Source organism: Takifugu flavidus, chromosome 13 (genome assembly GCF_003711565.1).
Source record: "Takifugu flavidus isolate HTHZ2018 chromosome 13, ASM371156v2, whole genome shotgun sequence".
NCBI lineage: Eukaryota > Metazoa > Chordata > Actinopteri > Tetraodontiformes > Tetraodontidae > Takifugu > Takifugu flavidus.
In genome coordinates, this window is record NC_079532.1 from 7,174,562 (window position 1) to 7,199,332 (window position 24,771).

General features: G+C 45.9%; 5 protein-coding genes and 1 long non-coding RNA gene across 13 annotated transcripts; 4 read left to right on the top strand and 2 right to left on the bottom strand.

Moving 5' to 3' along the window:
- Positions 1-94: 94 nt before the first annotated feature.
- ldhbb (lactate dehydrogenase Bb) lies at positions 95-4,133 on the top strand. Of its 4 annotated transcripts, none has more exons than XM_057052193.1 (8): positions 95-206; positions 1,197-1,333; positions 1,991-2,108; positions 2,220-2,393; positions 2,483-2,656; positions 2,776-2,893; positions 3,344-3,467; positions 3,679-4,133. In XM_057052193.1, exons 2-8 carry the CDS (start codon positions 1,205-1,207, stop codon positions 3,844-3,846), a joined length of 1,005 nt encoding a protein of 334 aa, XP_056908173.1. In that variant the 5' UTR covers positions 95-206; positions 1,197-1,204; the 3' UTR covers positions 3,847-4,133. The 4 variants fall into 4 exon arrangements, with proteins under 4 accessions (XP_056908173.1, XP_056908172.1, XP_056908174.1 ...); XM_057052192.1 differs by lacking the exon at positions 95-206 and adding an exon at positions 852-1,015; XM_057052194.1 differs by lacking the exon at positions 95-206 and adding an exon at positions 918-1,061.
- A 387-nt stretch (positions 4,134-4,520) lies between these two features.
- LOC130536333 (spexin prohormone 1-like) lies at positions 4,521-5,735 on the bottom strand. The gene is made up of 5 exons (XM_057052196.1): positions 5,405-5,735; positions 5,275-5,320; positions 5,131-5,190; positions 4,697-4,780; positions 4,521-4,626 (listed from the first exon to the last, which is right to left on the bottom strand). The coding sequence occupies exons 1-5, from the start codon at positions 5,465-5,467 to the stop codon at positions 4,571-4,573; spliced, it is 309 nt and encodes a 102-aa protein (XP_056908176.1). The 5' UTR covers positions 5,468-5,735; the 3' UTR covers positions 4,521-4,570.
- A 782-nt stretch (positions 5,736-6,517) lies between these two features.
- LOC130536847 (vesicle transport protein GOT1B-like) lies at positions 6,518-8,354 on the bottom strand. The gene is made up of 5 exons (XM_057053048.1): positions 8,212-8,354; positions 7,740-7,831; positions 7,484-7,662; positions 7,319-7,400; positions 6,518-7,127 (listed from the first exon to the last, which is right to left on the bottom strand). The coding sequence occupies exons 1-5, from the start codon at positions 8,234-8,236 to the stop codon at positions 7,089-7,091; spliced, it is 417 nt and encodes a 138-aa protein (XP_056909028.1). The 5' UTR covers positions 8,237-8,354; the 3' UTR covers positions 6,518-7,088.
- slc35b4 (solute carrier family 35 member B4) lies at positions 8,147-12,723 on the top strand. 3 transcript variants are annotated; one of them, XM_057053045.1, is made up of 11 exons: positions 8,147-8,293; positions 8,824-9,118; positions 9,507-9,620; positions 9,705-9,807; positions 9,890-9,939; positions 10,036-10,117; positions 10,253-10,313; positions 10,998-11,107; positions 11,212-11,287; positions 11,362-11,437; positions 11,605-12,723. In XM_057053045.1, exons 2-11 carry the CDS (start codon positions 9,042-9,044, stop codon positions 11,852-11,854), a joined length of 999 nt encoding a protein of 332 aa, XP_056909025.1. In that variant the 5' UTR covers positions 8,147-8,293; positions 8,824-9,041; the 3' UTR covers positions 11,855-12,723. The 3 variants fall into 3 exon arrangements, with proteins under 3 accessions (XP_056909025.1, XP_056909023.1, XP_056909024.1); XM_057053043.1 differs by having other exon boundaries at positions 8,199-8,341; XM_057053044.1 differs by lacking the exon at positions 8,147-8,293 and adding an exon at positions 8,384-8,493.
- Positions 12,724-12,832: 109 nt separating this feature from the next.
- chchd3b (coiled-coil-helix-coiled-coil-helix domain containing 3b) lies at positions 12,833-17,098 on the top strand. 3 transcript variants are annotated; one of them, XM_057053040.1, is made up of 10 exons: positions 12,833-13,049; positions 13,763-14,804; positions 14,883-14,997; positions 15,084-15,264; positions 15,357-15,371; positions 15,488-15,571; positions 16,212-16,282; positions 16,412-16,547; positions 16,639-16,675; positions 16,706-17,098. In XM_057053040.1, exons 1-9 carry the CDS (start codon positions 12,972-12,974, stop codon positions 16,660-16,662), a joined length of 1,746 nt encoding a protein of 581 aa, XP_056909020.1. In that variant the 5' UTR covers positions 12,833-12,971; the 3' UTR covers positions 16,663-16,675; positions 16,706-17,098. The 3 variants fall into 3 exon arrangements, with proteins under 3 accessions (XP_056909020.1, XP_056909019.1, XP_056909021.1); XM_057053039.1 differs by having other exon boundaries at positions 16,639-17,098; XM_057053041.1 differs by lacking the exon at positions 15,357-15,371 and having other exon boundaries at positions 16,639-17,098.
- Positions 17,099-19,116: 2,018 nt separating this feature from the next.
- LOC130536848 (uncharacterized) lies at positions 19,117-23,171 on the top strand. The gene is made up of 2 exons (XR_008953489.1): positions 19,117-21,744; positions 21,817-23,171. It is a non-coding gene; the product is annotated as an uncharacterized LOC130536848 (long non-coding RNA).
- The last annotated feature ends 1,600 nt before the right edge of the window (positions 23,172-24,771 follow it).

Here is a 24,771-nt window from a genome sequence, read left to right on the forward strand (position 1 = left end):
TGAGGGTGTAGTTGGAGAAAAGCTGACCGCGGTGACCCTGGAGTTCCAAACTGGACCTCACGGGGAGGTGGGGGGGGGGGGGGGGTTGTGGAGGCTTAGTCAAATAAATCCAGGAAGCTGCAGCCTGACAACAACGCCGCGCTTAATCTCACTGTTGCTGGAGACAGGAGCGATAACTCGGGGTGAGCGGACGTGCAAAGCAACAGGTGAGATTTTGAACATTTGTGGATTTCGGTCTCGTTTCTGGGGGTGGGGGGGGATGGGGGGGCGAGGAGATGCTGGTGTTTCTGCCGCCTCCAGATGTAATCAGACTGAAGCTGGATCAAGTCTCACATGTTTCCAATCCTCCAGGACGGCGGCAACCGTCACCATGCGTCGCCTGATTTGATTAACACTTTGCAATGGACCCCCCCCCCCCCCTTCAAAATGACACACCAGAGTCTTTCAGGGGCGTCTGTGGATGAAGGTGTTTGCATCCATATGGAAGTGCTGGCGAATGTCGGGGTTGCGCAACAGGAGAAGCTTGCTTTTATTAAACATGGAATAATGACAGTTACAGAGTTCTGAGTTCTCGACACATTAAATTCTGTTTGTTTCAAAGTCTCACTCACTCTCTCTCTCTCTCTCTCTCACACACACACACACACACACACACACACACACCAGTAAGTGACAGGTAAACTACTGTGATCAACCAGATGGAGGCAGCTTTAAAGGATTAACGTTACCCATTTAGCAGTTAGCGGTCGGTCAAGTTTCCCATCCGATTATAGCGCTCCATCCTCCATTCAGGGAGGAGGAAGAGGAGGGAGGGGAGCTCCCTCCGTCACATGTGCACCCGCTGCAGCTGCGCAGACACCTGCGTCCTCAAATGCCTGGACGGCACAGGCGCTGAGGCGGGTAGGACACTGGGTAGGGCAGGTTCTGGGAGGGCTGTGAAGACAGACGCTCGGGACCAAGATGCTGATTACGTGGTGGTATCTGTACCTGGCAGCCAGGAGCATCGCGGAAAAATGCAAGTACTGCCGCCGTCTCTGTGCGCGGCCGAGTGTGTTCTCAAGGTGAACTGTGCAGAAGAAGAAGAACAGTTCCTGTTTGAAAACAAGCCACGTCAGACTCGGTCGATGCTCCGACCATAAAGTCCAATGACGGATGTTACAGGACAGTTTTTTCTTCTGTGTCTGTTCCCTCCTCAGCGCTGAAAATGGCCTCCATCCTGCATAAGCTGTTCCACCCGCTGTTCAGCGGCCCGCCGGAGCCGTCCAGGAACAAGGTGACGGTGGTGGGCGTGGGTCAGGTCGGCATGGCCTGTGCCGTCACCATCTTGCTCAGGGTAAGAGGCCTTTGCTCAGATTGACCCCTTCCCCGCTGGTCTGGCAGGAGGGAACTAATCCCCCCGGATCCTCGCGGACCAGCTACTGATCTGTTGGTGCCTGAGCTGACTTTCATCCCTAAACGTCTGTAAGTGGCTCCAGTCATCACTGTGTAAGTCTAGGGTTGGTTCTTCACCCGTTCAGCTGCAGTGACGACCCCAAATTACCAAATTGTTGGTGGACAAGATGGCGGCTGGTTGGGTTCCCTGTGTTGGGCTGCGCCAATCCAGCAAGAATCTTGAAAATATCTCAGCATCCAGGCTGGAAATTGGGTTTCTCACCTTGACAAATTGGTTACGGTCCAATTTTGAAGACCATTTACAACAATGTTTGAAGTTTGGGCCACTTTGAACGACATGTGCTTGTCAGCCAGCAACACTGGATGAGCCAGTAACCTTAACCAGGTCAGTTTTATTAAGTATTTACTTAAGAACTGGAACAATCTGAGCTGGAACAGCCTAAAAAGGCAACTTTGCTTTTCGGTAACTAAACAGGACGTCAAACCATAAATGTGTTTGAGGTGCACATGGTTGAGCTCATGATGGGGGCGGCTGAAGCATCCCGCTCTATGGTGTTGGAGGTAAAATCGCTGACATCTGACCCCCCCCCTCACGCAGGACCTGGCTGATGAACTGGCTCTGGTGGACGTGATGGAGGACAAGCTGAAAGGGGAGATGATGGACCTGCAGCACGGCAGCCTCTTCCTCAAAACCCCCACAATAGTCGCAGACAAAGGCAGGTTGAAACCCGAAATGCTGTCGTATTAGGATGCAGAACTGTCCCTCTCCTGTGGGCTCATTTTGGGCTTCCTCCTCCTCTTCCTCCTCCTCCTCCTCCTCCTCCCAGACTACTCTGTGACAGCAAACTCCCGCATCGTGGTGGTGACCGCCGGAGTCCGTCAGCAGGATGGCGAGAGCAGGCTGAACCTGGTGCAGAGGAACGTCAACATCTTCAAGCACATCGTCCCCCAGATCGTCCGATATAGCCCTGATTGCATCATCGTCGTGGTCTCCAACCCAGGTGCCGGCACGCCTTCACCCTGACCCCCCCCCCACACACACACACACACTCGTAACACTCGCTCGCTCACGGTCGACGCTCTCCCACAGTCGACGTGTTGACCTATGTCACCTGGAAGCTCAGCGGCCTCCCCAAGCACCGCGTCATCGGCAGCGGCACCAACCTGGACTCGGCGCGCTTCCGGTTCCTGATCGCCGAGAAGCTGGGCATCCACGCCAGCAGCTTCAACGGCTGGATCCTGGGGGAGCACGGCGACACCAGCGGTGGGGAGAGTTTGCAGAGTTACCGTCGTCACGTGTGTGTTATGTTGCTGTGGATGACGTTTGCTGCTTTTCTGTTTTGTTTGTTTGTTTTTGTTTTTGTTTTATTAAATCGGTCTCAGTCCCCGTGTGGAGCGGAACCAACGTGGCCGGAGTCAACCTGCAGACCCTGAACCCAAACATCGGCACCGACTGCGACGATGAGAACTGGAATGAAACTCACAAGATGGTGGTGGACAGGTAGGCCTGAATTAACTGATTTTTATTTAAAGTATATCCACATGTAGACAATTCTGAATTAGAACATGTAGTTCTGTAAATTGTGTTAAAGCATTTTTACTGATATTAGAATACATATTTTCAGCATTTCTATTTATCTTAAAATTGAATGTTTTATTTTAAACGTTAATAGGAAACATATTTAATATACGCGGTGATTCTCCCCCTGGCGGATATTGTTAGAACTACAGCAGCAGAACTATAAATGGACCAAAACCATTGTTTAGTTGATGTGTCAAAGTTATATTATGTAATAGGTGTTATTGACGTTAAATTTCTAATTGTTCTAATTGTGCTGTATTGTGGATCTGTGTCTATACCTTCATCTCTTCTCATACCAGATCTGTAGCTATTACAATCTTGAGGATAAAGCAATCTATTTTATTTTTACTGTTATTTTTACTGTTTCAGTGCCTACGAGGTGATCCGGCTGAAGGGTTACACCAACTGGGCCATCGGCCTGAGCGTCGGTGACCTCGTAGAAAGCCTCATGAAGAACATGAACCGGATCCACCCGGTTTCCACCATGGTGCAGGTAAGCGCCACTCCCGCACACAGTTACATTTTCAGCTACTTCCATTCAGCAGATGCATCCTCACATCCTGCGTGCACAGATGGAATTTAGCCAGAAGGCAGTTCAGCCCTCTAACGATGTCTGAAACCGAGTTTGGTTTTTGGCACCAGCTGAGTGATCTGGACCAGAGTTGGTGGTTGCCTGTAGTCGTATAGTTGTTTATGTCACACAGGGCATGTATGGAATCAACGAAGAGGTGTATCTCAGTCTCCCGTGCGTGCTGTACGGCGGGGGCGTGGCCAGTGTGATCAACATGACCTTGACGGATGATGAGGTCACCCAGCTGCAGGACAGCGCCAGGACGCTGTGGGACATCCAGAAGGACCTGCGGGACATCTGAGTGACCACCAGGGGGCGGTGTAGCGCACCTTCCACCTTAAAAAGCACAGTTTGAACCGTCACTCGGCAGCAGAAAACGCCAGACTCCGGGCAGATCCTCCTCCCACAGCCCCAACACTCCCACAGGCTCCGTGTGTAGAGCTTCACCCCGCAGATTTAGCTCTCCGTGCACATCTGCAGTCTAACCATCACATGAGCATCAACTGATTTGACCGTGTTGCAGTTTGACTGTTGCTTGTTTGCTCGGAGGCGTAATAAAGTATTTTTTGTTGGTCCTGAAAACAGAAACTTATTCATTTTTATAAGGGAAAATGAAGCGATTTGGTGCAAATGAAGACCTTGAATATAATTAATCGGAAGTTCACACCGAAAAACTTTGGTTTATCAGACTGAATCCGTTTTTACAGGTTCAAATTGAATTTCTAAGGAAATCCAGTCAAATGAGTGTGGCTCTGCCCTCCTTTATATTGTTGCTTTGAATTGTTTTGCCTGTGACCTCAGGCTGACCCGAGCCCTGTCTGCTTCAGGCGGCCCCTGGGTGTCGACAGCGTGACGATGAATGGTGTTTACAGTTTTGTTTTTTCTATCACTTCTGGTGTCAACAACTTAATTGCCGCCCCGGGCTGACAGTCGTGACGCCCGGTCATCAAAAGGCACAGCCGGACCATAGCGACAGCCGCTCACAAACCACCTTTTATTCACACAAAACGTTTTAATCGCACATTTTAAAGGGAGGAAGCCGGGGCTCGCCGAGCCGGACAATCGCCTGCGTTTCCTCTGCCTGCGGGAGAGAAACCTGCATCAGATGCTGGGTCGGGATGTTTTTTAGAGGCGCCGTTGGGGAGCTTTACCTTCATCCACGGCCGCCTGCAGCAGCTTGAGCAGGAGCGGCGCCCAAGGCTGCCTGAGACCATCCTGGTTTGGGTCCAGGCTCCCTGCAGAGGAGCAGGAGCAGCGTTCAGCACGTTTTCCCAGCCCTCCCGATCGACTGCACTTGTTTACGAGGGTGATGAATATCGCCATGGCAACCTGCCGTCCAACCTCCCGCTGCTTTTCAATCACAGCAAATCGGGTAACGGTCCAGCTGCGGGTTCTTTAATGCGACGTTAACGTTTCACATATTCAAACGTCACCAATAAGCTGCCGGTGGAACCAAGTTATCAACAGACTGAATAATCTATAAACTAGTGCCGAAGTGACACATCCAGGCCGCTCATGTAGATGCATTTAAGGTTAAAGTTAATCATTAGACTTAATATTTCTGATGTGTCGTGTCGGGACTCACCCAGATGTGCGGGGCTGTCTTTATCTCTGCTGGGGCGCTGCAGCAACACGCGGTGTCCCTCTGCACAAAACATGCAACACATCTTTCACTCTTTAAAATTAACAGGAGAAAAACAAAGCAAGTGCCTCCTTCATGAAGCCTTACGTGCTCCCTTCAGGTACAGGATGGCCTGAGGGCTCCAGTTCCTCCACTGTGAGGTGGGAGACAAGGGGGAAGTCAGGTTATGTCAGCTAAAAATAGTCATTTAAACTGGAATAATTAAGGAAAAACCAACCTGAGGTGTCCCCCAACACTGAGCCACTAATGTGAGCAGCAGCACCATGACCATCAGAGGCATCTTTGAGGTCTGAGCAACGGTCCAAGTCGATAATTCTCTGGGTTTTGATCTCCTCGGCGCACTTGGATCCCAGACTTGGATCTCCGACCATCCACACGTGGAGTCTGAGCCTCGGGTGACGCTGACACTTGTCCCCAGTCTCACCGCTGCTGGATTTCAACTCTCCGTGTCTCTACGCGGGGGGTGATGACGTCACGATTGTTGTTGTTTTTCTCCCTCATCTTTTAATGAATGTTGCTGATGGTGACGGGAGGCGCGTCAGGATCTGTGGGGGAGCACGAAGGAGGCTGACAACGTGTTGATGTTTTCCATCACTGGATGCAAAAGTCGTTAAAGTTTTCCCGCCTTGCTCCTTAACAATCTGCTCCGGGTTGAATGTTCTCCGGCTTTTAATTGGATGGAGTCAATTAAACAGATGAGTCGCGTTTCGAGGTGGTGATTGATGGCTTGGGAACGTCCTTCAGCCTGTGATGGTGCCGCTCATTCCGCCTTTGGTAAGTTCCTGAAGTGTGAAAATAATTAAAGTAATTCACCTTTTTTTCCCCAGTGTAATTTCGACAATCGTTTGATTACTTCTTTTTTTTTAAACAAAGAAAAGCCGATTTATTTTGTTGTTTGCACACACACACACACACACACACACACACACACACACACACGCTAGAATGTCCGTGCGTAATAGTCGATCTTTTATGTCTTTTCTTCTCGCCTGAAATGAACAGACCTCAACACAAGATGTTCAGATTTGGTGTTCTTTTTTGGCGCAAACACTGGCTGTCAGCAGCACAGCAAGGAAAGATGTGAATCGGACATTTATACAGATAAAAACAACAAAACTCATCTCCAACAACACATATTGAATTGTGGTGACACTCTTTACTAATCTCTCTGTTGTCCCAGGAACTACAAGATTCATTAGCTGAAGAGAAATCTATAGAACCATAGTGTCCACTACCGCCGCCTAGTGGCAAAGCGTCGTATTTCACTGCCCCGTAAACCGGGACGTTTGTAATCATGTTATATATTTATGACGAATGTGCACATCACAGGTAAAAGTCATGGAAAAAATTTTATTTCATTTGACCACTGATACCAATGTAATTACTTATTACAAATGCTAACATATTAATAAATAATGTTAATACCTCATATATAAGACAAAAAGGGGGTTAAAGCTTAACCTAAGACACATAATCTGGGCCGCATCACCATGTTAAAACTTCAGACAAAAATCAAATCTTTATTTTGAACAGCATCATCACTGTTTATAAAATAGATCCCGGCAGCGCAGAAATATCGAGACACATTTCAATCCAAGGATGCACTTTCAGAAATGACAGCGAGACACTTTGACAAGAAGCACAATAATTAACTGCTGAGGTACAAAAGCTCTCAGTGTGGCGCTCCGTCCTGAGCGGCGGATCCAGTGGTTCCCGAATCATCTGTCCATCATCACCAGTCTGGAATGGTACCATTCCAGTTCAAGGCAAAAATCATAATAACCATCGGAGTGGCGGTCACATGTCAAATGTCCACAGGAAAAATGACCCCCCCCCCCTCCCCAAAAAAATAATAATACAATCACAGATTTAAAACACTGTGATAAATCCTGGAAACACTGTTATACCATAGTGTTGCTTTCACCAACTTTATCCGCCACCTGAAAAACAGAGCGAAAAAGAACAGAATCAGAATTAATTTAATAAAATGATTTGCGTCAAGTGAAACAACGTAACAGCTTTACAACATATTAATTACTGCAGAAATGCCCTGTTGCAATATGTCCCTGTAACATAAACTCAGGCCTCAGGATTTGGAACCCAATTCCCTCAGCGATAGTCGGATACACACCGAACTGATCCCAGGTAAGTTGAGCAAGGACCCGAGGACTGGAACCCGTCTAATGAAGCCGACGGCCACTGGGAAAAATCCCCTGTAAACCCGGCAGGAAAGGAGAGGAAACAATCATCATAGTAGAATTAAATACATGAGAAGACAAAAGGGCATTTGGCTCACCTAAATAACAAGAAGAACCCGTAGATTTCCAGAACGACTCCAATGATGGGCCAGCCCATCAGAACCACCAACACTCCTCCAAGAAAGAAACTGGTGGCCTTGACTTTGTGCCACTGGAAGAAAAACCTGAAGGTCCGCTCCAAGCCGATGACAAAGGACAGCCCGGAGACGAAGAGGATCTGTGCACAGAGAAGCAAGCGTGCATGTGTCAGCTCACAGGTGGGGGGTGCTGCTCAGGTGTTACGGCTGGACGCACGTTTCCAATGGCCAGAAGAGCTTTGTCGAAAAACAGCATCATCCCGAAGAGGAGGAAGAACACACCAAAGCCAGTCAGCCCCATCCCGATTTCTGTAGATGATGTCAAAAATGTCACGTCCAACTCGCCGCCAACATTAGATCAGATGACAACCAGAAAATGTAAAATTAACGTTATTGCCAAGAACTACTAATGGGCTCTGCTACGCTGCTAAAACCAATACAGGTGTTTATGTTCGTACAAGTGTAGTTTTATTTATATCACTGACGACTGTACATTAGTAAAAGTCAATATAAAAAGTTAATTAGACAATACTTTATTTTAAACAATACTTTTTTTGAAGTGACGTATGGTAATGTGACGCAAACGTGTATCCACCAATAGCGTTAGAGCAGCTAACCTCATACATTTGGCTAAACTGGACGTTTAACACGATGGTGACAAACAACCACGCAATAGAATCGGCACTTACTTTGCGTGTCCGTGAGTGAAATCATATTGGCGGCGGCTGTAGGATTTGACGACCCACGAAATTCCCCTAAAGACCCAAACACGTTTGTTGATTGTTGAATTACGCCAGGCGGATGAAAGCAAAACTAGCGGTTTGTTGCGGCCACGTCTTCCGGAAAGACGCAATCACTTGCCAAAGATCGTGTATGCGTGTGATGTGTGTGTTGCATTTAGCATCGTAACTAGTCCTTGATAATGAGGACGACGCAGAATTTCCTATCAAATAGGCTAAGTGTTATATATGGCACATGTAACCGCCATACTGAAGGATTAAAATTTATTTAGGCTGGGTGTTGATGTGATAAGAGATATTGATTTCCGTATCTAAGTCTTTTCTCGTCTTGATATATGTAGTCAGAGAGCGAGCTCTGCTTATTTGAGTAAAACGTCATTGTCTGCCTTGAATATCAAAACATTTATGAGTGTTGCTACTGCGCAACGATTGCCCATTTTATTTCCGTTGTTATCTTCACATTTTAAAACAGACGTCAAACTGAGTACATTCTATGATGCGACTAAATCCAACAGCTGTTTGAACTGAAATTATTTGTCCATTTCCCGTATCCTCTCACAGACGACACAGTCAGTTGTTCATGAACTACAACTCCCATGATCCTACACGACCAGGAAGAATGAAAACCTATTCGGCGCCTTGGGGTGAAAATCAGGAGTTTGCGTGGAAGAAGTCGTCAAAAAGAAAACCCGCGGCTCAATAGCAACTATGTTTCGATCAGAAATCGAATTTTCCTTGTGACACAGTCTGCGTCGGGCTTCTTTTACCAGTCGGCCAACATGGGCACGTCGGTTGCGGTCTGTCTTGTTTTTATCGGATGCTGTAGCAATGTTGTATTTCTGGAGCTTCTTGTAAGGTCAGTGAGTCCAACTTTTCTTCATATTTCTATTTTACTGTTTGACTTTCCACTGTACGAGCAGTTATAACCAGAAACAGTGTAGTGTTTATTACTAAAAAAATCATCATATCAGCTATACGCAACCCAAGAGCAACAATGGGATAAATATAATATTATGAAAAAGAAAAAAAAAACCAAAAAGAATAACTTGCTATTTTCACTGGGAAACGTTATTTGTGTATGATGATTTTTTTTTCAACAAGCAGAACTGATGTGATCCAGAAAGCTGCATTATTATATAGCTGATTTATTGATATTCTAAGAATTCCAAGATTCAATTAATCATTGGAAAATCATGCCAAATTCCATCTTCATCTGTTTTTATTTTTTCTTGTTTTTGTTGCAGGGAATTTCCAGGAAGTGGCAACATAATAACCTTCACTCAGTTTCTTTTCATCGCCTTGGAAGGTTTAATCTTTGAGTCAAACTTTGGGAGGAAAAAACCAGCAATTCCTATAAGGTAACCAAAGAAGCAACGACCGATTCACCCTCCGCCATGGAAACCGTCTCCTCATCACGCCCATGTGCATCTTTCTTTCTCCAGAAACTATGTCTTCATGGTGACAATGTTCTTCGCCGTCAGTGTGATCAACAACTACTCCCTCAACTTCAACATCGCCATGCCGTTACACATGATCTTCAGATCAGTAAGAGTTCATCTGCTTTTATCTTGTTTTTGTCACTTTGACCTCAGTCTGATCAGCTGATCTCTGATTGATCCCCTCTCAGGGATCACTAATCGCTAACATGATCCTGGGAATTATCATCCTGAAAAAAAGGTAGCTGTACCCACCCTGACAACTATAAAACCTGGAGATGACATATTTCCTGAAAGCTTAGCCTGTATGTAATATATTTTTCTTTTCTCTCTGCAGGTATTCACCCAGCAAATATCTGTCAATAGGTTTAATTTCATTTGGTATCTTCATCTGCACCATCATGTCTGCCAAGCAAGTGGTGAGTCCTCCACCGAACTGGGGTTTTAAGCCACAGGCCTCCACAATCATGCAGCATTATTATTCCATCTTCACAATGTGTATTTAAGGTAAACTGCCAGCGTTGGTTGTTAATTCCTTGGAATGGCTTTTGCAGAACATGGCCAGCGAAGGATCAGAGGACCAAGGCGTCCATGCCTTCATGCACTGGCTTGTAGGTGAGTTGTGGGCATGAATTGACGTAAAGCTGCAACAGGAGATCGTTGTCGACGTATCTGAGCTGATACAACCAGACCGACTTGGTTTTTGATCATTTAATACTTCCAGTAGAAGCTATAGAAAAGATAAGTGAGATAATCATCAGCAGCAGCCTAGAAATGGCTGAATGAAGCAAACTGAGTCTAGACAGCCGCGTCTCACTCTGCTGCGGGTTAATTGTTCATCAAGTTTGGCAGGAGATGCCTCCCGGGACTCCGCAAATGTACCTATTTTTAGGATGAAAGTGCATATTCATCCAGCATATGCAAATGCACTTCCTGTTCTGGAGTCAACAGCAGCAGTGTTGCCGCAGCGACGCAGCACTGGAGCCATTCTGCAGATGCAACCGTATTAAAATATCACTGACGCAGCAGATCCTGCGTGTGTGTGTGTGTGTGTGTGTGTGTGTGTGTGTGTGTGTGTGTGTGTGTGTGAGGAAACCCTGATGTAAAACAGATGTTTACTGTCAGTGTTTTGCAGATGTTTGCCTGATTAGCTTGCACCATTTGTCAGCAGGCCCCAACTGAAGGACCTTCTGTTTGTTTTCACTATGTGGACTAATTGCTTCGGCTCGTCTTTTTCATTGAATAGTAAATCATCTTCAACTTTTTTTGGCTTATGATGTTTTGTTTCCCCCCCCCAAGGCATTGCCATGTTGACATTCGCTCTGCTGATGTCTGCCAGGATGGGCATCTTTCAAGAGACACTGTACAAGGAATATGGCAAACACTCCAAGGAAGCTCTCTTCTACAATGTTAGTCCACTTTAATCTCTTTGTCAAGGACACACCCAAAGTGAAACAGCTCCGGGGGGGGGCTGAAACACCAGTTTGACCTGATGTTTTCCCCCTCTCTGCAGCACTGCCTACCTCTGCCGGGCTTCCTGCTCCTCTTCAGTGACATCTACAACCATGGCGTCCTCTTCAGCCAAACCAGTGAGACCAGCAGGAGATAGTCTGCTTCCTTTCTGAGTCTCTGATGATCAGCCTGATGCTTTTCTGCTCCCCAGCTCCCGTCGCCGTCCCCGTGGTCGGTCTCTCTGTGCCCATCATGTGGCTCTACCTGCTGGGCAACACCATCACGCAGTATCCTGTCAAACACTGTCAATACACAGTAGAGTGTAGACGAGTAAGTGCATTTATAAGTAGTGCGAGGGCGCTTCTTTGGCTCCAAATAGAGCCCAGCCGAAGACATCTCCGGGTTTCAAACCGTGTTTCCAGCTCTTTGTTCAGCCTTTAACTCGCCCTTTCAGATACGTGTGCATCCGCGGCGTGTTCATCCTCACAACAGAGTGCACCTCCCTGACGGTCACTCTCGTGGTGACGCTCAGAAAGTTCCTCAGCCTCATCTTCTCCATCCTGTACTTCCAAAACCCCTTCACTACCTGGCACTGGGTGGGCACCGCAGTGGTCTTCCTGGGCACCCTGCTCTACACGGAGGTGTGGAACAGCGTGCGGGCGGCTCTGGGCCGTCCCGACGCTAAGGAGAAGAAGGCAGCGTGAGGATAGACTGGTTAAAGAGTCCCTTGTGGAGAGAATTAGGTCATTTTTTTTATAGTTGCCACAGTAACTCTTTAGACGAGCAGTTTTTATGAAAAGGCTGGTGATATTCTAGATTTGGTGGATAATTCAGCCTTAGACTGTTTGGCATCCTCCATTATATGACAAGGCCAAATTTCAAAACGAGGAGTTGCCTGGGCAACTGATTTGAATGCATTGATCAGGAGGGAGATTAATAAACACCCGTTTAATTATTTAAGCAAATTTTAACCTGCGGGTTTTATCACGAGTTTTCGCCAGTTACTGTTGTTCCAAAATGGCCAAAGAAAGTAGCATTTTGATAAAAAGGTCACGCCGGAGATTGTATTTTAAAAACGTTTATCCTTGTATTGATTAATGTGCGTGTGACGCGTGCACAGCTGAGGAATTTACGATGGACCCGAAATAACCCGCAGGTCTACTGGACACGTGGAGGGATCCATTTGCTGTGTTAAACAGCGGAAGCGGATAAAACAGGATATTTTAAAAGAAATGCTAGCTGGCTTTTATGCGTTTAAAAGAATAGAATTAGAAAGTATCACCAGCCTTTTGTTTTCGGGTTAACAGCGGCAGTCATGGTGCAAATTGAGTTCGAGTGTTCTGATTGGATATTTAACTTGACAGTTGATGTGTGCAAACGTAGGAATTGCCGCTTACTCCTTAACTCTTATGCTGAAAGAATAAAATAAAGTATGCATTATTTAGTTATTTTGCGTTTGCATCTTGCTGGTACGACGTTGTTTGCGTTATTTGCCAGACATGTTCTGCGCAGCCTGTCAAGAATCAACGTTGCGTTTCAACGAAATAAACGCACAAAGTGGTGAATTCTTAAATTTGAATCTCACGAGGTTGATTTTCGTCTTACAATGAGCAGGTACACGATGTTCTCTCACGAGTCATTAACTCTCAAGAGGATCAACCAATCACAGAAGCCGTTGTTCGGCTTCATCCAATGGCAGCCGCTGATGTTGGCCGGTGGGCGGGGCCGTTGGGTGCAGCTGTTTGGAGTGCGGTTCGGGTCCACGCTGTAGATTAAAATACTTTTGAATTAAACGAAAAGTGCGGGTATCTGCGGGTGCAGATGGGGGGAAACAGCCCGAGCCACTTCCCTCAGGAGCAGGATGAAGGTGGAGGACTTACTTTTTTGAAGGGCATCCGGGTGAGTCCAACTCAGGGTGTGCTCAGATTAGATGTTTTCATCCTGCACTCCCATGATAATCTGGTTAATTGTCCCAACTATGGATCTCCCTCCTCATGGACGTGTTGGATTTACCGTTGGGGGCAAAACAAAGAAGCAAATACACTAAAAATAAATTAATTCTTTATAAATGTTCACGATTATGTTCGATAATTATTCAGTTAATAATAAACTAAATCATCAACTAAATTATTACCTTTAGGAACTAGTTTTAAAGCTAGAGAAAAAGGGAAATTTCTGAATGATACACAACAGCTGATATAAGATAAATTCACTGATTAGAATAAAAATAAATTAAAGAAGTGTTGCAACAGGTCCACATTAGATTATTCTGGGTCCCAAATACCCCAGGATACAATCAATACCAATACAGACATCTTTTGTACTTTACAATTTAAAATATTTATTCACAAACACTTATAGCGTTTTAATTTGCCGTTTGAGTGCAGCGTTGAACCTTAAGTAGCAACACTCCTCCACGGCCATTTGCCACCATCAGAAGGTCAAAGGGCCTCATCACAACAGCATCCACATCTGTTGAAAGGCTCAGGGATCAAGAGCTAAAGGGGATCATCTCATTTCTCCAGACGCGTCATGTTTTCATACAAACCAGCACGAACTGAACAGAACGTTCACTGCCAGGTTTGATTTTATGAGTTAAATGTTTCTTTCAGCTCTCAGACAAGGTCATCAAACGGATGAAACAGTCGCCGACGCTCATCTCACCTCAGCCTCCACAGGCCCCAAACCCTCCTGCACCCTCACCTGAGGCGCCCAGTCCTGATCCCACCCCCTCGGGGGGAAACCTGACATCTCCACCCCCTCCCTCCACTTCTCCTCCCCTTCCTCAGGAAACCTCGTCCCCACCTGCTCCTCCGGTCACTTTTTTTGCCCCTCCCCCCGTCAAGTTTCACTCCCTTCCTCCTCCGTCTACTCAGCAGCCCTCAATTATTGCTGCTCCACTCGCTCCGCCAACACCTCCCAAGGTGGACACAAGCGGGGAGCCCCTTCCTGCTCCTCCTGCCCCTGTTGAACCCAGGGTCCCTCCCCAGGTACAGGCAGAATCCCCACCAAGACCAACCACTACACAAGTGCTTGACTCACCTCCACCTGCTCCTGCACAGCGGTCAACAGCTCCACCTCCAGCTTCTGAACCTGTGATGTCACCACCCCCCACTGCTCCTGAGCCCACATGCGCTGCAGAACCTGTTGTCCCACCCGTGCCAGAGGTGGAGGTGATCCAACATCCTCCATGTATTCAGTCTCCAGCGGTCGAACCAGTATTCCCAGCCTGTCCCGCTGCGTCAACACCAGTAGAACCAGCAGTTGTACCCCTCAGAGATCAGCCTCTCCCTGCTGCTGAAGAGGCACCACCATCCCCCCCCAAACTGGATCCACCTCCACCGCAGCCCGCCGCCGCACCCTCGTTTCCTCTAGAGCTCATTAATGAAGAGGCGTCTCCGCGGTGCCACTTTGAGGAGCTGCCCGTCGTCCCCGCCGAGGCGCCCCTACGTGAACCCTTCGGAGATCCACCAGCGCCACCTTCACCCGATCCTCCTCCACCCGCCGAGGCGCCCCTACGTGAACCCTTCGGAGATCCACCAGCGCCACCTTCACCCGATCCTGCTCCACCCGCCGAGGCGCCCGCCATGTCCGGGCCTCCCGAAGCGGAGGATGAAACGCCCGCCCCAACCTCGGCGCCACCGCCCGTCGATGGTTAGCTAGGTTTTCTGATGTGTCGGCCTAATTAGCGGAATACGGTGGGGTGATTTTTGCTGTCTGACGGTTCCGCAGGTCCGACCGTTTCTCCTGAAGCGCTGGAGGAAGAGCTGGGGCAGAAGATCAAAGAGGAGATGCGGAGACGTCTGGAGGAGGAGGTCGGCCGGAGGAGGGCGGAGCTGCAAAGACAGTAAGGCCGCGACACCAAGCTGAGACCGCAGGTCTTGTTTTGGTTGGACGAAATCGTGTGTTTTCTTGATGATTGCGTGTGTGAAGGTTGGAGGAGATGGAGGTTCAGGTCCAGGCCGAGGCCAGTGCTGCCGCTCAGGCTCAGGTGGAGAAGGAGGTGAAGAAGAGCCTGGAGGCAGAGAGGGCGGCGCACATGGAGACGCTGGCGAGTTCCATTGTGAAGGAGCGAATGAAGACCGGAGATCCGAGGCTCAAGGTGCAGCTTTATGTGAGTCAACGCCGGCGGATGATGGAGGTTCTCTCCACATGTAAAACCGTTTCCTCTCTAATGTCACTTTTCTTTCTTGGTGCACGTTTTAGCGGCTGGAGGTGAAGGTAAGATGGGAGAGTTTCTACGCCCACCTCTCACTTTTTTCCACTTTCACGCTACACTAATCCGTTAGTTTCTAAAGTTAGTTTCTAAGAAGAGTTCGAATTTTTTTTTTTTACAGGCTCAACAACTGGAAGAGCGGGAAAAGGAATTAGAGAAGCGGGATGTTCTCCACAAGGAACATGTTGCGAAGCTTGAAGCAAAGGTGGGCAACGATATTTTCGCATATACTTTTTTCAGAGAAATAGATTTTTTTTTTGTTGAAATTTTAGGTTTGTGTTCTTAGTTTCAAGAAGATCTGTGCAAGTATAATAGAGCATTACTATGCCCCATCATTGGGCCATTAAAGTCCGTTAAATGTATTAATTTAAACTTCTGAAACTTAAAATACAACACGGCAGCAATCCGTTGCTGTTCTCTGGCAGTTTTACCATGTTCCATTTAATTCAACAACTGAAAAATATAATTTAGTACATGCTGAAGTTAAGTGGTTTTCTCCTGTTAGCATTCAGTCAGTGATCTGTACAAGGACACGTTGCATTTTTGTTCTGAAGGTCTTTGTTGCCTAGCAACATAAGCTGCAACTGCAATACTGCCATCGCATGTTGATTCACATTTGAATCCTCTTGGACATAGAAACCAACATTTAAACTAGTGGGAACAAAAACTCCAGCACGCTACTGTTCCACCATGTCACCACTAGGGGGCGGGAGACAGGTCATAATATTAGATTTGCAGGTTTATAGTCACTAATTGACAATTGAATAGAAATTAATCCGTTTATTTCTCTCATTAAAGATGAATCAGATGGACAATGAGAGTAAGATTATTGTGATTTTTGACAGTATGCTGAGTTTAAAAGGGCGACTGCAGAGAGCTTCCAGAAGGGCAAAGAGGAAGCTGAAAGCCGTTTTACGTAAGCTCCTCATGTTCACAATTACAGTCTGCATGTGTATAATTCACTTACACTCAATAGACAGATGAACTGTACAGGTGATAAGAGGACTAGATATTTATCCTCCTGTTTTAAATACGTGCGTGTCAGGCGTTTCAGCTTCCAGCCGGTCTGTGGGGACTTGCAGAGCCAGATTTTAAAATGCTACCGGGAGAACACGGGAAAGACTCTGGACTGCTCGAGCATCGCCTCGGCGTACATGCAGTGTGTGGACGATGCCAAGAAGGTACAGCTAAACTTCGCTTGTCTCGCTTCATTATCTGTCACTGAATTTGCTCTAGAATTTGGTGACGTTATGAAATCTGTTTGGTTTCCAGAACAAATTGAGCACGCGAGGTTGATGCGGCAGCAGCAGTCTTGCATCATTGTGTGGTTGGAGAGAAGAGTAACAACAGTCTACAAACCCTTTACATTAAGAGGAAAAAGTTGCCATATAGGCCAGTCAGGTTGGTATCCTGCTCTGGTGCTGGGGAGGGGTGGGTGTCACATACATGGTCTGTAGCTTAGATTTTATTTTTGCACAATCTCTGAAACTGTGGGATTAACTTTAAACCAGGTTTGCCACCTCTCTGTAACTCAGATCTTCACTTAAGATAAAGTTCAACCGGAAGGCGCAGGAGAAGGTTAACGCAGTATTTATGCCTTAAATCAAGGGTGATTGTGATCAACTGAATAAGTAACAAAGAGCGCAACGTGCTGTTCTTTAATTGTTTGAAGAGCTGCAAGTTCAACTGTGTGCATAAAGTTTAAGTCAATAAATTGTAATCTTCAACTGGATTTTACCTTTTTGTGTTGGTGAGGTTTTTCATTATTGAGTAGTTCAATGCCTTTTTGCCCCAAAAATGATGCAGAATATTATCAGTAATATTCCTAATTCAGTCATTTATTCTGCTCCAATTGGCTTTGAATTAAGATTTTGATAAATAAATGGGAGAAAATTAAACTATTATAAATATTCTACTTGTAACCAGCAGAGGGCGCCATATAGCCGTTGCACTTTTCTCTATAAAATCCATTTTTCATCAACTTCAAACGGGTTCATTAAGCTCTGTAGTTCCTGTTTAAGTCTTCATATACAAAATATGAATTTAGTTCCATAGTCCATGAATATTTGTATAAAAATAAGACAGAATGGCCATAATGGGTCTGAAATAAACTCCAGTAAATCCAGTCAGCGCTGTATCTAAAAATACAGAGCTCTTTTAAAAGCGTGGTCAATGGCATTTTTAACACGAGCCACCAAACGAAGACGTGAACAGCTTGTGTCTCTCGGTTCCTAATTTGACCCCAGCGCAGCTAAAATGGGGACCTAACATGTGAGTCGGTGTCTCTTCTATTTAGAAGAAAGTCGTGTCCTGTTTAAAAAGGAAGTGAGGGCATTTTTTTTCTTTTTCACGCAGAAATCAAAATGCAAAACACCTGAATCTGCAGTTTTTAATAGCCTATCAAGATCCATTTACAGTCAGTTCATGACTTCAAATGACCAGCACTGTCCTTGATCTCTGTCTTCCTTTATTATCGGCCATGAATGCACATGTTTGAGCACGTTGGGAAGGCTAAAACAACTGCTCGTACATTGCTTTTGTCATCACTAAAACCACAATAAGAGTTCAAGTGTGTGTCCCTATTTCTACCTCTTATGCTGTTTTCAGATGCTGTTTTCAGATGGCATTGCGTCTGTTACGCAATCTTTCTTTTTCTTTGCAAGGACACATCAAACGCCTTCAATAGGACTGTTACATAATGACATTTAAAAAAAAAAATACCTGTGACGTCTGAGTGGATGTTGTCTGATCATCTCACTGCTGTCGTACATTTTCCAGCGCCTTTCTACATGTGTTGTTTTTTAATATTTATTCATTCTCCTGATATGCTGCTAATCCATAATTAATAGTGGATTCTAATAAATACCTTAACACACTCTCCACATTGTTTTGAAATAATACCACAACACATTTTGGACCTTAACAATGGTCGGCACTCTCCCAGCAACAACTGATTGTTAGTTTTATCACCTGGGTAATTCCTCCAAAGTACCTAATTAACACAAAAAAGTAATACTTAGTCATTAAGCTGAAGCGCTCTTCCTTCGCCCCGCCCCCTAGTGGCCGACGCTGGTATCACCTCCACAAATCGAAACATGAAAGATCTGTACAGGCATATGAGCATTTGAAGTAATCTAGAAATGGTTTGTCACCAGTGTTTGATTGTTGTCTCTTTGGACACTGTTAAGTGAGATTAATGTGCGTGCAGGAGGTCAGCATCACAGTAACAAAGAAAAAGGAAGTGGAATAGAGAGCGCAGAGGGATGTTTCAGATTACTCTGAGTCAGTCAGGCTGCTGCTGGCGACCAGAATTTACAATATGGATGATTTAAAGGTGGCAGCAGTTAGGAGGGACCCTCAGAGCTGCACCAGGATGCTGGCTGATTGACAGCTGGACCAAAAGTGGGGCGGGAGAGGGGACCGGGGTGAAAAGTTGATGTGATTCAGCCCTCAGAGTAACTTCCTTCGGCATTTTCAGAATGGATATATGGGAGCCAGAGAGGGGGAGACTCATCGTGTGGTCAGCTGACTCACCATATAGGAATGGATACTGGGAAGAGAAGCACGTGCTGCCCAGTGGGGGTTGGGTACTCTGGCTTTGGTGTTTGACAGAGGGCGGTATTATTGTATTTCCCGTCACAACAGGGGAATGCGGGGCCAGATTCCTGCTCTGTTAGTCGCAGCCTCACCTGCCTTCACCATACGGATACTATTTCCTTCTCCCATTTCCCTTCTAGCCATGGAATTCCCCTAGATTTTGTGGTTTTAGGAGGCAGCCGCAGGGACGGTCCAACAAATGTCTGTTTGGTCGTAACTGGATGCTTGAGGTTCTGGCTGATTTAACAGAACTAGAGCCCCACCAGGCGCCAATGGAGGGTAGGATGTCAAACGTGTGCAAACACGGGGAGAATAAATCTCCAGGATTATGTGGGTGAAGTGTGAATGGAATGGTCGCTTGTTTGTTTTGGCAAGACGGAGGATGCTGTGTCATGCTGGCTGTGTGTTTGATAGAGAGACTACGGTTATCTTCCCTTCACTTCTCCATTATTTTGGTCAGTGCGCCACAGCCGCGGCCAACTTTTACTGGCTGCCGACATCAAGAGTGTGAGCAATTACCTGTTTAATTCCATTGTTTACAGTTCTTGTGAGCGTGCGTGGCAGTGAGGTGATGCTGGATGGCTTCCAACCCATCCAGAATAATTTCACCTAAGCAGTTTGGGGTTTTTTTTGTTAGCATTGTTTGTGACGTCGTCATCATTTCATAATGATACTTTGAGCTTCCGGCATCGTCCTTCCTGTTGACTGTTACACGTAGTCTCCAAACCAAACTGCGTCTGACCACGTGTGCGGGCGTGTGGGAGTGGTGTTGACTCAGAGTTACAATAATGACTCTGGCAGCTCGCAATAACGAGAGCGAGAAAGAGAGAGGGAGAGGGAGAGAAAGAGAGAGAGCGGGAGGTGGGCTGTGCTCTTCCTGGCATCTCCATCTCATAAACCCTCTGACGCTCGGTGCAGACGCTCAGAAAACCCAGGCAGTCACACACACACACAGCACCTGCAGTATTAAAAAGGCACGGAGGAGCAGTGCATCATGGGAGCAACTTTGGGTCAGGAGGAGGAAACGCAGCATCGTGTGGTAGGTGATGGACTTCTTGCAACAGGTTAGTTTGGATTATCCATGTTTGTCCTTTGGGGAGGGGGGGGGGTGGAATGGTTTTAGGAGGCAGCCTGTTTGGCATCAAGGAGCTTTTGTCCATGTTGGGTGAGGAGCTGATCCCATCTGCAACGAGTGCCGCTGGTGGAGGATCAAATGAACCAGGTGGATGTCGTACGGTCTGTATATACCTGTTCGGTTGAATAGAGGCACAGAGCGAGCTCATTTGTGTGATCAAGTCTTCCGACAAGGGTTTATAGATCCAGACTAACACGCTGACAGATCTCTAAGTAAAACCCCTTTTTCTCACCCTTTACTTCACACTCCAGGTGTATTTCTTCTTATGACCACCAGCATGTTTTTTTAAACTGTAAAATGACCACCGCCAATTTTTTTTAGCTGTTCAGGAACTTTTCATGACTCACTTCAGTCATGCTGCTCGGCACTGTGAGGTTAAGTGTCCTCTGGTTTTGACACAATTAGAAACTGGCTTCCTGGAACTGGCCAACAGTTGAGCGGTTAAGTGACTTTCTGGGAGTCACCGCGTCTTCATTTCTTTTAGCCTGACACCTTTAATGGCCGTTAATGGCGTCACTTTAGGTTTAATTAATGAACTGTACTAAGGTTGAAGCGTGGAGGTTCTAACTAAGCCAGTTAGCTTAGTTTTATGACTGGATAAAAGGTGCCAGCAACCTTCCCTTTCAGTTTGTAATAAAATTCCTGCGTGTTGTCACGCCCAACTCATCACATAATAAAACTTGGACAGGTGCCACCTTAGTCCTCATGTCTCGGGCCTGATATAGTCCCCTTTACTGTCACTTCTGCACGTGCGAGCTGTTCAATAACCTCTTTTCCTGATATTGATGTGAATGCATACCATCAGTCTTGAAGGATGCTGAGCCATTGGAGCCAAATGCTTCATGTAATTGGTTTGTCCTCATAAAGTCGAAGACTTCAATCCTCTCCTCTTCTTCCGGCCGTCGCAGCGTCGCGCGGTTGCAAATATCCGCCAGGTCACACCTCCCACCATTAAGGATAATCCCTCCTGCTGCCCGAGGTGTGAACTCGTGCCGAGGAGCACGTGGAAGAACATGAAGCGGCCATGAAAGACGCTGCACCTTCAGGAGGACCTCGGGGGACGCATAAGTCATCCTCACTTCTCCCGCCACTGAGGACCCCTCCTGGTGACTCACTGATTCACTCCGGATCCGAAGTTACGGTTGTTCGATGACTCGGGATGAAATAATCTGGAGTGTGACGATAAAAGCGGATGAATGCAGCGTCTGTGGATGCCTCATGGGGTCTTATTCACCATCGCTCATCATTCCTGTTTGTTGATGCAGAGAATTTAACACGTAAACCCAGAGGAGTGGAGAATTTAATTTCCCCTCTCTTAACTCACGCCGGCTTATTTTTACGCGATGTGGCGAGATCCCACTGTGATAACCCCCTCCTGGACGAATCAAAGCATGCATTATCCTCACTCCTCTCATCTCTGTGTGATGTGCTTGTATTTATTTAGACGACATTTGGCCCACTGGAAAGGAAGGGGAAGAGGGAGGTATGATGGCACTGTGTCATATGTTAAGGCTTCGTCTTTGCCGTCCACGTTAAAACCATCTGTGAGCCAACACGAGTCTCTGGGCCCATATCAAAAGCATTTTCTCAAAACCCAACCTGCTGCCTCATGTGTTTTTACGCGCTTCTTCATTCAGCCTCACGAGGTCCGGAACTCACGTCTATTTTAAAATGCCGGCATTGTCTCAGCAGTTGTTTGACCTGTTTTAACTCCACAGACGAACCCGACTGGAGCTTTTCTCTGTAAAACGATGATGGACGTTGACCTGACAGCGGCAACCTTAATATACGTGCGTCCCACATCGACTCACGTCTTCCCTCCTACCGATCCATCAACGAGACGGCTTGACTCCGGGTCGGTACTTTCTGCCTTTTTTCCTACTTTTGTTAAGAGGTGAAAAATTGGTAGCAACCAAAAGAGCGAGGTGTGCTAATGGACGTCCAGCTAAGCTCTACAGCCCATTATGTCCTTTCACCAATATCTGGAGAGGTATAAGTAGGTCAGTCAGTTTTCAGATAAAGCCGTGTTCCTTTTTTCCACCATCAGGGGAAAAGAGTGTTCGGACCGCCATTACTTCCTGGTAAAAACCTCTGCTCTATTATTTATATTTGAACAAATGAAATGACCTTTACAGTGGATGATTAGCATCTCAATGGTGGCTTTTTTTTTTTTTTCCTTTGTGCTGACGCTTGTGTTTACACTAACTTTGCTGTAGCCTTGGTGAACATGGAGACAATCGCTTTATGCCATTAGCCTGATCTCTACACAGAACTCTGGTGTGACCTCTGACCTGAAGGTGGGTGGAGTATCAGGAGACAGGCGCTGGTTTCCTGACGCCATCCTTACAGAAACAGCTCTTTGAACGTCATGAGGCACACCTATTAAATAAACAAGAGAGAGAAACGGCAGCGGGTCACTGGTTTGGCTGTTGTAAATGTGAGCACCCCCCTCTGCTGTTCACACGAAGAATGAGCCATCTCGCATCGAGAGGGCCAAATCCACAACAGCTGCTGCCCCGACACACACCTGCACCGAATTACCACGGCCGAGCTCACTGTTGCACGTTGCAACCTGGGTCGAATCTGCATCCAGCATCATTTTGAGCTGCGTGTTTGTCAAATGGACTCGTTTGCTGCACTCAGAAACTGATTTCATCTGGTGACGTAGATGTTTGTACCTTGTCTCTAGCACCATATGAAATCAGTGTTTTGGGGGGTGGACTATCAGCATGTACAGACATTGAAGGTGAATACACCGTCACAAAAGTAGGTCAGGTTTGTATGAATTACTTTCATTCGTCAATCGCAAAACGGGTACAGCTGCTCTCCTGCCTGTTATGGTAAAACGTCTATCTCTGTTTAAGTCAAATATTTAGTCATCACATGCTGACTAAAGGTCAATATGCCACTGTTTCTTCAGAAGGAGAAAACATCATTTGCTTTTCTTCATGTCTTTACCTGATTGTTTTCTCTTAGGGCCTCCTTACACATTATTTATTATTATTCCGCACCATTGATTTTTATTGTAAATGTGTTACATAATCTTGCAGACAATAAAATTTCCATCCAGTTCTGTTGTTGTTGGTTGTTTGTCTGTTCAATGTTTGAGAAAATCAGTTGCTGCTGTTCAGTGAGAATCTGCTAAATTTGGAGATTAATCATCGTCGCCAAGCTTTGGATTTGAGAGTGAGGATTTCTTCAGAAACCAAATTAATAAACTGCAATTGAATCTTCTGATGAGACAGCTGGATACGCGTGGTCCTATGATAACTGAGATGGTATCATATGCTCCAAGAAGCTTTTATTTTTGAGCTGTTTGCCATTATGGCGGTACTCTCCAGTTCATAAAGGGCAATTTCCAGATGGCCTCTCCACCCTGACTTCATCAAGACACCATGGCGGCAATGCCAAGAACCATATTTCACTTGACTGACAGCAATGTTGATTAAAGCGGAATGGATGGCCCCATTGAGATGATGATGTGATCACGAAGGACAGCGCTATAGGCTCCAGAGCTCATCGTGTCCTGTCTGACGGATGGTCAGGTCCTATAGGGGATGGTCCAGTTTACACAGCTAGAAAATCTAACAAAATGTTAGAAAAAGAGTGAGTTTGGCCTTGACATATCATTTTGATTAATGGCTATTAAAATTTAGAGGCATTGTTTCTTTCTGATTTTTATAGAAGATTGTATCAAGTGGCACCCTATAGACAGGAGGAGGCAGATGATGACAATCATTGATAAGTTACCATCTGAACAAAAACAAAGTGTCTACTAAAATGAGACATTTACAATCTGCAGTTTTACTCCATTTACTCTTTTGCAATGGTATGGAGCTGCAGCAACTATAGGTTGTGGATGGCATTACAAAATGGGCCCGCTTCTGACCCCATCAATAAATAAGCGTGGCACTTCCTGCTATGTGTAGGCGGTTCCGAATACAGTCAGATTATGCAAATAAGAGATAGACAGTAACACTGCAGTGATGTTCAAATGTATTTTATAATTTTTAAAATAGTTGTGGCATGGTTATCATACTGCACAATCCAGTGCAGGCATGGGCAAACTACGGCCCGGGGGCCACACGCGGCCCGTTAAACGTTTTAATCCGGCCCGCCAAACTTGAAAAATTAAATGAATAAACCTTGTTAATGTTATATTTTCACTGCAATTCTGGTGTTTTCCCACTAGAAAAAAGACAGTCAGGAGGAGAGTGATGGTGATATCCTGAAGGATAACAGAACTTTCAGTGCTTTAAAATAGAAATGGTTATTAATTTTTTTTTAAAAAAGGCACATTTTATTCATTTGATTTTAAGTGTTTTAAGACTCATTCCAAAGTCAGATATTTTGTTGTAATGCTTCTCTTCATTTTCATTTGAAATTAAAGCACATTTTTTCTCCATATCCCAAGATGTGTATTTTTTCTCCAATGAGGTGAGGTTACCAAAGCGCTCCATCCATCCATCTGCTCCTGGTCCGGCCCCTTTGTCAAATGTTAGAACCCACTGTGGCCCACGAATCAAAATGTTTGCCCACCCCTGATCCAGTGCATAGCAAGAGAAAAATGTAAATAAAATGCCAGAGGTTTATTCGTGCAGTTGGATGGACAAAAATTTGATTTCTGTGTTTTAATATGCATATAAATGTATACAGAGTGGGAGAATTAGCTA